This window comes from Heloderma suspectum, chromosome 16, assembly GCF_057233095.1.
Source record: "Heloderma suspectum isolate Gila_16-S chromosome 16, 16-S_ref, whole genome shotgun sequence".
NCBI classification, from domain to species: domain Eukaryota; kingdom Metazoa; phylum Chordata; class Lepidosauria; order Squamata; family Helodermatidae; genus Heloderma; species Heloderma suspectum.
Window position 1 is genome coordinate 15992703 of NC_139473.1, and position 13533 is coordinate 16006235.

Genomic DNA, 13533 nt, shown 5'->3' on the forward strand with positions numbered 1-13533 from the left:
GGACTTTTTTCTGTCTAAACATTCCTGAATTGTGGGACTTTTTTCTGTCTAAACATGCATAGGATTGTGGGACTTTTTTCTGTCTAAACATGCATAGGATTGTGGCACTTTTTTCTGTCTAAACATGCATAGGATTGTGGCACTTTTTTCTGTCTAAGGCGCCATCAGTGCCCAGCCTGCCCGCTTATGCAGTGCGGCTGCTGAGACACCTTCAGTGGTACAGCTTGGTCATCTTAGACCCTGGACTTCATGATCTTATTAGGGGCCCCTTTAGACAGCCATGCACATCACACCATTAACATTTCTCTTCTCCCCACACCCCACCGCCATGCCATGCTTTACAACTGCTTCTCGCATTCCTGATATGTTAGAAAAACAACAAAGCTGGCCAACCTTGATTTAAAAAAAAATACTCTGAGCATGTGCAGTGTTGCATTTAAACTCACTTAACGGTGCAATCCTATGTATATTTAGACAGAAAAAAAGTCCTATAGCTCCCAGCATTCCCTAGCCAGCCATGCTGGCTGGGGAATGCTGAGCGCTGTTAGGACTTTTTTCTGTCTAAACATAAATAGGATTGCACCTGAAATCATTTAAATCATTATTACTACAGGAATAAAATAGAGTTTGCTTCTGCTGCCCTGATACCCCCCTGCTACTCTAGGGGCGGGGGGGAGTTTGCCCAAAAAGTCCAGTCCTAGATGCACCAGTACACATATAACTGCTGACCCATTGGTCTATCATTAACTAGAACAGAGCACCCTTCTAGCATTCAGATCGGTGGAAGAGAGGCTATTGATACAGCAGGTGAAGTGAAGTATTTAGCCGTGTGAATCGTGGTATGAGAATGGGGCTGTTACAAGCAAGACCCTACATTTGTTTGGAGGTGATGCTCCGGGGGAAACAGAAATGTAAAAGGCAGGATTGCAAACCCTGGGAAACAGGAAGCAGCAATCAGGAAGAATGCAAAGAGTTACTCAAAGGAGACACAATGAATGATTCAGAGGCACGGCAGATCGCAAAACAACATTCCAAAGCCGCCAGAGCAAGGTGACTTTCGCCGGAAATGTCACTTGCGTGACGGGAAGCACACCACACTGTGTCAACAGGTACCTCTGGAATGCAGCGCTGCGATTCTCTTGCCGGAGCCCTTTCATTGCGTGTTCTCGGTTCCTCACCACTTCCCTTCCTAGCAACGAGAGACACTATTCTCCTCTGCTGGAAAGGCCAGGTGTAAGCAGCACTTTGGCCATGACCCAAGATCCTAGGGCTGGAATATTTGCACTCTCTCTCTTTTTTAAAGGAAAGGCCATTCCAGGTGGATGTAGGATTGCCAACTTTTTAAGCAGCCTGTGCTCCCATGCCTTTAACAGCCATTCAAGTGGGTGGACTTCATCTCCATACCATGGAAAGCTTTCCCTGGCGGGATTTCCAAAGTCGGAGCTGCTGTTTAAACAGGCGGATGAGCAGGGTGGGTGGTTTTTTGTCCTGGTTAGTTGGCAACCATACCTGAGCAACAAACAGCCTGTTCTGCCATCTGCTCCTCTGCAAAGGTTCTCAGCCACTTTAAAGATCCATCATAATACAGGTCCTGTTGAACAAATAAAGGCCTAAACAAGCCTTCCCCAACGGGGAGCCCTCCAGATGTGCTGGCCTACAACTCCCAGCATGCCCTAGCCCTAGCCAGATGGTCCTATGTTCTTTGTCCAACTAGTGGCTGGATTCTAGCACAGCATGGCTGACAGCACCTCTCTAGGTCTCAGCCAGAAAGGGTCTTTCCCCATCACCTGCTACCTGGTCTTTTCAATTGGAGTTGCCGGGGTTTGAACCCAGGGCCCTCTGCATGCAAAGCAGGTGCTCAACTGCTGAATTTCATTTCCCCCCTCACCACTGCAAACCCTAGGAATTATGACTCCCAAGAAGCACCTCAAGACCTCGGACAGCCCTGCTGAACTGCATCGCTTGCAGTTCCTTAGGAAACCGGGATAGTTAAACCAGTTTGACACCTATTTATGCATGTAGTGTAGACGTCTCCCATGTGTCCTGATCAACTTGGTCCGCTCAGTAAAGACCTCTCAAACCTGCTCTCCCCAAGTACGAAGGTTGAGAGCATGCAAAGAGAGACTGTTCTCGTGACTGCTCTGAAGTTCATCGACCCCCCTGGAGGTCCAAATCCTCAGTCTCAAAAGCTTCCGGATAAAAGGTATTATGTGAATCAGAACTTGGTCGCCGAGTTGTGTGCGGATAAAGATGGGGGTTCTTTTCACTGTGTTGCTGTTTAGTAACTTATATATCATTTTTACAAGTAAAATACAGCTTACGTTCTTCGGGCAGAGATGCATTCCTAACTGCCACACAAGCAAACCCCCAATATAGGGAATGCAAAGGCATACGAAGTGGGAAGTCCTACGTGTGTGGTTTGTCCCACTGTCAGAAGTATGCTCCTGGCTGCCACTGCAAAAACACCCCTGCCCTCACTCCGAGGACACTGTCAGTCTTATGTTCTTCGCTGCAGCCCAGCCACCCCCCTCCAGTCACACTCCGATCTGAGGTTGCTATTATCAAGTGATCCAAGCTTGCTATTGTCAGGTGTGCATTCCTGGCTGCCACTGAAAATCCCTCTGCCTCCACTCTGAGGCTACTCTGTCTTAAGTTCCTGGCTGCCACTGCAGTCCCCCCTTTGCCACACTCCAGTCTGAGGTTGCTATTGTCAAGTGATCCAAGCTTGCTATTGTCAGGTGTGCATTCCTGGCTGCCACTGAAAATCCCTCTGCCTCCACTCTGAGGCTACTCTGTCTTAAGTTCCTGGCTGCCACTGCAGTCCCCCCTTTGCCACACTCCAGTCTGAGGTTGCTATTGTCAAGTGATCCAAGCTTGCTATTGTCAGGTGCGCATTCCTGGCTGCCACTGAAAATCCCTCTGCCTTCACTCTGCGGCTACTCTGTCTTAAGTTCCTGGCGGCCACTGCAGTCCCCCCTTTGCCACACTCCAGTCTGAGGTTGCTATTGTCAAGTGATCCAAGCTTGCTATTGTCAGGTGCGCATTCCTGGCTGCCACTGAAAATTCCTCTGCCTTCACTCTGCGGCTACGCTGTCTTATGTTCCTGGCTGCCACTGCAGTCCCCCCTTTGCCACACTCCAGTCTGAGGTTGCTACTGTCAAGTGATCCAAGCTTGCTATTGTCAGGTGCGCATTCCTGGCTGCCACTGAAAATTCCTCTGCCTTCACTCTGTGGCTACTCTGTCTTATGTTCCTGGCTGCCACTGCAGTCCCCCCTTTGCCACACTCCAGTCTGAGGTTGCTATTGTCAAGTGATCCAAGCTTGCTATTGTCAGGTGTGCATTCCTGGCTGCCACTGAAAATTCCTCTGCCTTCACTCTGTGGCTACTCTGTCTTATGTTCCTGGCTGCCACTGCAGTCCCCCCTTTGCCACACTCCAGTCTGAGGTTGCTATTGTCAAGTGATCCAAGCTTGCTATTGTCAGGTGTGCATTCCTGGCTGCCACTGAAAATCCCTCTGCCTCCACTCTGAGGCTACTCTGTCTTAAGTTCCTGGCTGCCACTGCAGTCCCCCCTTTGCCACACTCCAGTCTGAGGTTGCTATTGTCAAGTGATCCAAGCTTGCTATTGTCAGGTGCGCATTCCTGGCTGCCACTGAAAATCCCTCTGCCTTCACTCTGTGGCTACTCTGTCTTATGTTCCTGGCTGCCACTGCAGTCCCCCCTTTGCCACACTCCAGTCTGAGGTTGCTATTGTCAAGTGATCCAAGCTTGCTATTGTCAGGTGTGCATTCCTGGCTGCCACTGAAAATTCCTCTGCCTCCACTCTGAGGCTACTCTGTCTTATGTTCCTAGCTGCCACTGCAGTCCCCCCCACCTTTGCCACACTTCAGTCTGAGGTTGCTATTGTCAAGCATACATTCCTGGTTGCTACCACTAATCTTCCCTGGCCACATTTCCACCCCATATGTTCTCTGGCTGCTATTACAAAACTGACAAGTTCCCAAGTGAGGTGAAAATGTACTTTAGTAGCAATCAGGGTGTGCAAATTTCAGCTAGCTGTTGGGGAACAGAACTGCCTCGATAACTGAATCCCACATCAGCGAGTGGATGAGGCCGAAACGTCGAGGAACAAAACGTGTGTTTGATATATCGTTTCCCCTTCGTGCTGGAAGGATGCGGACAAACATGCACAGAAAAAGCATGTGGTGGGTTGTTTCAGGGATTCCAGTAGATTTTAATCATCTAGAAGTGTTAGGAAAGAACATTGGAGACTGCTTTTTACCAAGTCAGAATACTGGTCCATCAAGGTCAGTACTGCTGACTCGGACTGGCAGCAGAGCTGAGAATGATGGGACTTACAGTCTGACACATCTGGAGGGCACCGGATTGAGGAAGGCTGGTACATGGCCAAATACAAAAAACTACCCTTCTCTGTATATCTACAAACCACCTTTACACTTTGAGTTAGACAGGCTCAGGAGTTCCCTTTTAAAGAAGAATTCTTTGGTACCAACAGGTACCAAAAACTGTCGTCTTCTTTTTTTCATGTCTCAAGTACCACAAACTAAACTTCTCTGGGTGACTATGACACAGCGAAGCACTTTTAGGAATGCACAATTCCTTTCCATAACCTCAGTTTTGGGGACAATAAAAGGCACAGAAGCGTTATTAGAGCGCTGTCAGACAGCTGAAGAAATCTTCCTCCGTTAATCTCATGAGCTTTAACAGAATCTGCATTTATCTGCAAAGGAACAAATTAGGCATTTTAAAGAAAAAGAGGTACACTTTGTCTTTTTAATTATGCACACATACATCACGCCAGGTGCCATCTTAGAAGTGGTATTCTGTTCTGTGCGACAGAGAGAGAGAGAGAGAGAGAGAGAGAGAGAACATAAGATTAAAAAATGTAAACCAATTCTAAATTGGTGCATGCCATTTACCGTTTAGCAGCGCAAACGTCCTACACAGGTCTACTCAGAAGTAAGCCCACTTCGCTCAATCGGATTTACACCCAGGTGTTTAGGAGTGCTGCCTAAATGTACTTGTATTTTTAAAATATTTTAGATTTGCTGCCCCATTAATAAAAGACATCCTTTTGTGGGTCATGAGGTTATAAAATCAATTGATCGAATCGATCAATCAGTTACATGGTACAGGGGCATTGTGCAGGCACCGTACTTGGAACTTCCTCAGATGTAGGTAGAATCTTACAAATTCACCTTGAAGTTTTCACTTTAAGGCAAAATTCAGCAACAACGTTGCCTGCGACGCTATTACTGACAAGATACAGCACGCACACGCACACACGTACACCCATAAAACCACATAAACACCCCCCCCCATAAAACCACACACACACACATAACTAAAATAACAGACAGTAATAATGCCCATTGTTGCTGGATCAGGGCTTGTGTGCGCATCAGGAAAATGGTAAAATATAGCTGAGCTCCACTGTGATTGCACAGAAAGATGATGGTTAGGCTCATTAGGGGTGCAACCACTTTGCTCGATGACAAAGCACATACTTTGCTTGCCAGTGTGGTGTAGTGGTTAGAGTGTCGGACTGGGACTCCAGAGATCTGGGTTCTAATCCCCACTCAGCCATGAAGTTCACTGGGTGACTTTGAGCCAGTCACGGACTCTCAGCCTAACCTACTTCATAGGGGGGTTGTGAGGATAAAATGGAGCGGAGGAGGATCATGTATGCCACTTTGGGCTCCTTGGAGGAAAAGGCAGGATATAAACATAACAAACAAAATAAATAAGCAAACTGCATGCCAAATCTTGCAGGATCAATCCCAGCATCTCCAGGTAGGTCTGAGAAAGACGCCTTGTCTAAAACCCTGGAAAGAAACTGCCGGTCAGTGCAGTCAATGCAGAACTAGCAGGATCAACTGGTTTGATTTGGTGTAAGGCAGCTTCCTCTGCACTTAATTCTTTTGTAATTTTTTAAAATCCACAAATAAGATAACAAGGTCCCAGTCCTCATGGAAGTAGCCATGTAAGCAAACCATTCACACAAGGGCGGTAAGGGGAGACATAATAGAGCTCTACAAAGTTATGCATGGTGTGGAGAATGTGGATAGGGAGACATTTTTCTCCCTCTCCCATAATACTAGAACCCAGTGGGGCCATCTCCTGAAGCTGATGGATGGGAGATTCAGGACAGATCAAAGGAAGGATGTCTTCGCACAGTGCAGAATCAGACTATGGAATTCGCTATCACAGGATGTGGTGATGGCCACCCATTTGGATGGCTTTAAAAGTGGTTTGGACAAATTCCTGGAGGAAAAGGCTATCAGTGGCTACTAGTCTTGATGGCTATGTGCTACCTCCAGTACGAGAGACAGTGAGCCTATGTATATCAGTTGCTGGGGAACATGGGCAGGAGGGTGCTGTTGCACTCATGTCCTGCTTGTGATTCCCAGTTGACAGCCGGCTGTTCCCTGTGTGAACAGAATGCTGAACTAGATGGACCCTTGATCTGATCCAGCAGGGCTCTTCTTATGTTCTTACAATTATTTAAACAAACGTCAGCCAGTTCTAACAATCGAGGACCAATCTCTCTCCAGGCGGGTAAACACACATACACACACACGCGCGCACGCGAATGCATGGGAGCATGGCTAAAATATTCTCGAATTCCCCTTCCCACAGACAACAACAACCCTGGTGTCTTCTCACACATCTTGAATGTGAGACATTTATTTGTTTCATTTTTATCCCACTTATAAATGAAACATTTATTTGTTTCATTTTATCCTCCAAGGAGCTCTGAGCAGTGTACATGGCCCTCCTCTCCTACTCTGCTTTATCCTAACAACAACCCTGCAAGGTAGGTTAGGCTGAGAGATAGCAACTGGCCCAAGGTCATCCAGCAAGCTTTGTGGCTGAGTGGAGATTTGAATCCGGGACCTCCCAGTCCTGGTCTAACATCCTAACTCCTCAACCACACTGGATCTAAAACTGGAGCATGGGATTCTAACAAAAATTTGTGAGCTATAATGCAAGCGGGGGGACACAAAGGAGGGTATATATTTGCCCACCCGTTTGGGAGATTAAGGCTGTAATCCTAGTTTCTTGGGAGTAACCCCTATTGAACTCAATGGGCTTTTCTTCTGAGTAGGCACGCTCAGGAATGTGCTGTAAAAACAACAGAGGAATGTTTAAAATCTTAACTTTCCAATGACAACTTAAAGTCAACAAGGCACGACACACATTACTAAGCGAGTATCAGGAAACGAAGTCACAAATACCTGGGTCGCATCGCTGAACCAGTTTAGCTTATGACTTCTCTGCTAAGCAGAAGGATGTGCCTAAGACAGAAACGACATCTCGGCTCTGACACACACTGAATCTGCAGCCTTGTGGATGTCCCAACCCTGGCTCCATTTCCTCCTCTGCAATTGGGGCAATGCCCAATTTCCAAAGCTGCTAGGTTATTAATGAGTGCAACATCCTTTGAAGGATTTAAAGAGCAGCTTGTCCTAACTGCCACCCGTTCTGAGACACAAACCAGATTTTTCACCTGGTGACCCGGTTTGCACACGGGCACCCAGAGACACACACACACTGCTGACAACTGTCTAGAGCTGGATGCTGTTTATCCAAAATGCTGAATCACTGATTCCAAATTAGAGGCAAGCGGTGGGGTGGGGGAACACATTTATACAAATATCGTACAGGCTCAGTAATTAACCTTGGCTAGTCTTTTCGTTTGCTTGGGCTGTTGCATTTCCATTTGCAGCATTAGCAACACAGGACTTATACACAAGTTACATTCCAGTTACATTGGCATTCTGTCACATGCCACACTACCTGCAAGATTCTAGTCCTCATTTTTCGAAAGTTCTACACCACCATCATTGCAGTAGACTCTGGGAGTTTTTCTAAGAAGGGCACACATTCAGGTCACACAGGGGACTCTGACCAGATCTGCTGGTCCTTTATGTGAACAGAAGGAACACACCTTGAATTACTCTGATGGACGCACATTGCAGCGGCTCTCAGTAAGCGTCCAAAGGAGCCCAGGACACAGCTTGGGAGGGGGAAATCACACTAACCTGAGCACTTATCCTCTCTGAGATGGGTTTAGTGAGTAAGAACCAATGACTTCCTACCTCCATATACTGAACTAAGTCCTATGAGAAGCATTTGAATGAGCTGGGTGTGTTTAACCTGGAGAAAGATTAAGAAGAAAAATGAGAGCAGCCTTCAAATATCTGAAGGGCCGCTGGGCAGAAGATGCGACACACTTGTTCTCTGTTGCTCCAAAGGGCAGGATTACAACCAATGCATGGAATCATAGAATCATAGAATAGTAGGGTTGGAAGGGGCCTATAAGACCATCAAGCCTTATAGACTGCAGGGAAACTGCACGGAAGCAGATTTGGGCTAACCCTAGCAGCTGTTCAATGGTGGAACAGACTGCTTCAGGAGCAGTGGGCTCTCCTTCCCTGGAGATATTTAAGCAGAGGGTGGACCTGCCAGGGAATGATGGAACTGCATCTCACATTGCAGATCCTGCATTGAACAGGGGGCTGGACTAGATGACCTCCAAGATCCCTTCCAACTCTATGATTCTACAGTACTAATGATTAGTAATCCGATGGCAATCCATGTCTAACATTCTGCCTAACAGCTTGGCCCACTGAGAACTGTGCAACATTTCGGCTTTAAAGCCAAAAGCCATACAAAGGGGGCCTTACAAAGAAACACGTCATGGCTAAAGAGGCCACTTATTCCACAAGGTGGGCTGACATTTGCCGAGAATTTGTTGACATTGGTGTTTCCTGGCCTTCCTAGAAAATGGCAGCCATTTCCTTCCCCCCTATCAGATGCCCCCTTATGTCCTCATTTTCCTGTGACTGCCAACGTTAGATCTCTCCACTGAAGCAGCACCGAGAAATGGATGCGAGTGACCCAGGGCGGGCGGGGGGGGGGGAGAGAGAGACAAGGATCTTATTTATGCTTTTCCTTTCAAGAGTGAAAGATTTCAGGTTTCTGCAACGTCAGCAGATTTCTCCCAATGCTAGGAATACAACAAGTGGGTTGGGGTTTTTTCCCAGGACAGGAAAACTTTTCCCACCGGCCGGTGGTGTTTTTAAATTTTATTTCTTGCAACAAGACACAATATCTTTTATAAAAATTGAAGCCTAGTCAGAATTATACTACACTGTTAAGCACCCCAAGGTATCTTGGAGTATTACAAGGAGAGTCCTCCCAGGTCAGCCAAAAGTTGCATCCAATATCACACCCACTACTGCCTGTTTTCCACTGGCAAGACACTTCTGAGAAGCCCACAAATGAGGTCTAAAGGATTCAGCCTTCCCCTCTTGGTATGTTCCAAGCAGCCAATATTTAGTGGTACACTGCCTCTGAACTTGGAGGTTCCATTCATGCATCAGGGCTGGCAGCTGCTGATAGAGTATGTCTAATCCCATTTTAAAGGCATCAAAGCCAGGGACTGCCACCACATCTTACAGCAGTTGATTGTCCCAGCTCAGTATAGAAAATGGTTTCTCTTTGGTTGCAGATGAGTAAAGAACAAACCTGCTCACATTCATGCTTAAGCAGCGAGGGCCCCATAGCTCAGTGGTGCAGCACCTGCTTTGCAGTCAGAAGGTCCCAGGTTCGGCCCTTGGCATCTCCGGGTGGCAGGATCCAGTAGCAGGTGATGCACAATGTCTCTACCTGAGACTCTGGAGTAAAATCCAACATATGTCCTACTTAGAGTAGACCCACTGAAACAAATGGTTTAAATTAGTCATGACTAACAGAAGTCCCATTCATTTCAATGGGTCTACTCTAAGTAGGACCAATGTTGGATTTTACTCTTGGAGCCCAACTGCGTTACTTGGGAATAGGTGTAGCAGATAACAGTAGGAATTCTGAGTGGCCTCATTCTTTCCACGAGCACACCCAGTGGCCTTGTTCTTAGGTAACTGCTATATAAACATTGTTACAGAGGCAATATGGTGTAATGGTTAGAGCAGTCTTTCCCGACCTGGTGTTCTCCAGTTGTGAAAGATTACCACTGCATGGTTGCTGGCTCTGGATGATGGAAGTTGTAGCCCAATACATCTGGAGGATGCCGGATTGGGGAAGGTTAGGCTAGAGTGTTGGCTTTAGACACGAGAAACCCAAATTCACACCCTCTGCTCAACTCTGAATGGCCTTGGGTAAATTACTAGGTCCCCACAAAAACTACCTCGCAGGGTTGTTGTGAAAGCGGCAAAATGGCATTCCCTCAGAGGAAAGCCAGACTTCAAATGTGGCTCACAACAATTTAAACTCACGGGGAAGCACAACCTTCTCTCACTCAGTTCCGCCTCACAACAGACCTGCAAAGTAGGACAATTCCGTTCCCCTCTAACCACTGAGACAGAGCAACAAACTTGGGAGCCATCAGGCAGGCTGAAGATGGATTCAATCTACTGAATCGGCTCTAAGCAGAGACATAAATATTGAGCCATAACTGAGAGGCGTTGTATGCCTCTCAGTTGGGAGTGCGCCGTTTTCAAGACGTTCAGAATTTCAAGGGGAAAACACGCGCGCTCATTCTTGCTACCAGCTCCCCTCTGGGCAAAACAAATAATAATTGAGAGCCCGTTTTCTCACCTATATGGGAAAACTCTCCTGCAAACCTCTCCGTGAGCAGCCGAGAATGCACTTAGAACAGAAGCAAAGATTGCCATCTTCTGTTTAATCAAATCCAGAGGGTTGCAGGGAAGAGAGAGATAAATATACAGGATGACCTGTGTGTGTAGATTACACACACACTGCAATATTTTGAAATACACTGGGATACACACGATTCTGCCCCCTACCTTTGCAACATGTCTCTTATCTCCCTGACCACAGAAGCACCTGTCATCCGTGAAGCAGATGACCATCCACGTTTTCCCCCATCACTGCGCCGCATGCCCCCCACCTCGCCAATCAAGAATCCTGGCTTGCAAACACCAGGGAAGTACTGAAGGGAGCACCATCAGAGGAAGTGGGGAAGGGGGGGATTAAACACCTTTTTTTAAAGTACAATACAAAAATGATGCTTCTTATTGCACATCTAAAGGGAAAGGGACCATTTCCCTGAGTTACAGGGGGACGCGGATACAGGCAACATGGAAGACAATACCGCAAGCTTCCACACAAGGAGCGTTAGTTACGTTGTATGGCCCTGATTTTTATTTTTTTTTATTTTTTTACCTAAAGCACTGCAATTCAGCCATCATAAAGGTGGGTGGGGAAGAGAGTGGAGTTGACTTGCATGGGCATTTTTCAACCCAAGTCCGGCTTAAGGAGAGAGGAGAGGGGAGAAAATATCCTGGTGCTGAAAGTACCTCTAGCAAACCTGCCTAGAAGCTGAGCGTGTTTCCAAATTCTCCGGATGAAACCAGCGGCGCTTGCAAGCTAAAACAGGAAGGTTGCAACGTGCACCCCACAAGGGATTTCTTCGTCCCTTTTCTGAGGGATGGGGACCGGGGTGTCAACGCATCCCCTGCTTTCGGCATCCCCGGATCCGGAAGGCATCCCAGCTCCGCTGGCTGGGATGCTCCGCTCAGCCTTTTGTATGCACATCATCCCTGCGATTTCCAACAGCATGCGGCAGAGAGAGAGAGAGAAAGCGCAGATGGAACCGGGGCAAGCTGATCGCTGGGGAGGGAGCGCAAGGGAGGAAAAGAAGGATGCGGGAGAGGAAGGAGGGGAGAGCAGAGGAGAAACGGGGGGGGGGGAGATGGGAAGGAAGAGAGGAAAATCAGGAAGAGCCGAGCAGGTAGCTTGGAGGGAAAGGAAGGAAATAGAGGAGAAACGGAGGGGGGGGGGAATGGGAAGAAATGGGTCCTGGAGGAAGGGGGGAAGAAAATTAAAAAGAACTGGGAAAGGAACAGGCGTGAAAGGGATTGTCGCGAGGCGCCCAGAGCGCTTCGGATATGGGTGGTAGAGAAATGAAATAAATCACAATAATGAATAAATAATAATAATAATAATGAAATGCTGATGCTGAAAGGACGATAACGATGGTGATGAAATGCTGATGCTGATGCTGAAGATGAAGAAGAAATCATCATCATAATGCTGGAGAACCAAAGGGTTGGAGGGGAAGGAAATTCACCGGAGAGGGAACGGAACGGGAGAGGAAATAAGGAAGGGGGGCGAAGGGAGGGCGGCAGGCAGGCCGGGCGCAAGGGACGCGAGGGGGCCCCGAGGAAGAGGGGAGACCGGGGCGGCGGAGGCGCGCCGGGGGAGCGGAGAAGGCGGCGCGCCGCGGGCCCGAGGGGGGCGGCGGCGGGCCTCTCTCACCTGCCACGGTGTACCTGTCCAGGTAGTTGAGCACGTTGCCCACGCTGAGGATGGCGGCGGCCGCCACGCGCGCCCTGCCCAGGCTGGGAGCCGCGGCGCCCGCGCCCGGCGCTGCCTTGGCGCCGCCGCCGCCGCCGCCCTTGGGCGCGTGGACGGCGCCGGAGAGGGTCCGCACCTCGCCGCCCCGCCCGCAGCAGCCCCGGCCGCCGCCGCCGCCGCCGCCGTCGTCCTCGTCGTCGTCGTCCCCGCCGGCCGAGAGCCGCGGGCGGCCGCCGCAGCCCGGGGGGCCGCCGCCCGACGCGCCGTCGCTCTCCAGGCACATCATGAGCCGCGGCGGGCGCGCGAGGAGACGCACCTGCCGCCGGCCGCCGGCTCCGCGCCGCAGCTCGCCCGCCGCGCCCGCCCCGCCTGCCCGCCGCCCCGCGCGCCTGGTTGGTCGGCCGCCGCCGCGCGGCTCCGCCCCGCCCCGCCCGCCGGCCCGGCCCGGCCCGGCCGCCGCTCCCGCGCGCACCCCCGCCGGCCTGGCGGGCGAGGGCGCAGCGCGAGGGGGCCCGGCGCCGCGCACCGCCCCGGCCCCGGCCCCGGCCCCGCGCGCTCCCGCCGCCCTGCGCCTTCCCCTCCGGCGCGTCGGTATGGCCGTCGTTCCTCTTGCAAGGCGCCCGGCGGCCCCCCCCCCTCTGTTGAAACCCTCACAACAACCCTGCGAGGTGGGTGAGGCCGAGAGGCAGTGGCTGGCCCCAAGTCACCCGGGGAGCTGCAGGGCCGAGTGGGGACTTGGGACGGGCCTAGTATGCATCTGTTCTTAGCATCTATCTATCTATCTATCTATTCTTAACATTTATCTAACTATCTATCTTTTCTATCCCACCTTTTTCCCTCTTGCGAGGAACCCAAGGCAGCTGACATGGCCTTCCTCCTTGTCTCCATTTAAACACTCACAACAACCCTGCGAGGTGGGTGAGGCCGAGAGGCAATGGCTGGCCCCAAGTCACCCGGGGAGCTGCATGGCCAAGTGGGGACTTGGAATGGGCCTAGTATGCATCTGTTCTTAACATCTATCTATCTGTCTTTTCTATCCCACCTTTTTCCCTCTCGCGGGGAGCCCAAGGCAACCTCCTTGTCTCCATTTAAACACTCCATTTAAACACCCACCCTGCGAGGTGGGTGAGGCCGAGAGGCAATGGCTGGCCCCAAGTCACCCGGGGAGCTTCATGGCCGAGTGGGGAC

At 49.9% G+C, this 13533-nt stretch overlaps 1 protein-coding gene across 1 annotated transcript in view; it reads right to left on the bottom strand.

The window, feature by feature from the left end:
* SPNS2 (SPNS lysolipid transporter 2, sphingosine-1-phosphate) overlaps window positions 1-12631 on the bottom strand; it is a 155674-nt gene extending 143043 nt beyond the window's left edge. The window contains exon 1 of the mRNA XM_084823098.1: window positions 12307-12631. Coding sequence (XP_084679224.1) covers window positions 12307-12631 — 325 coding nt within the window. The remainder of the gene's footprint in view (window positions 1-12306) is intronic.
* Window positions 12632-13533: the final 902 nt, after the last annotated feature.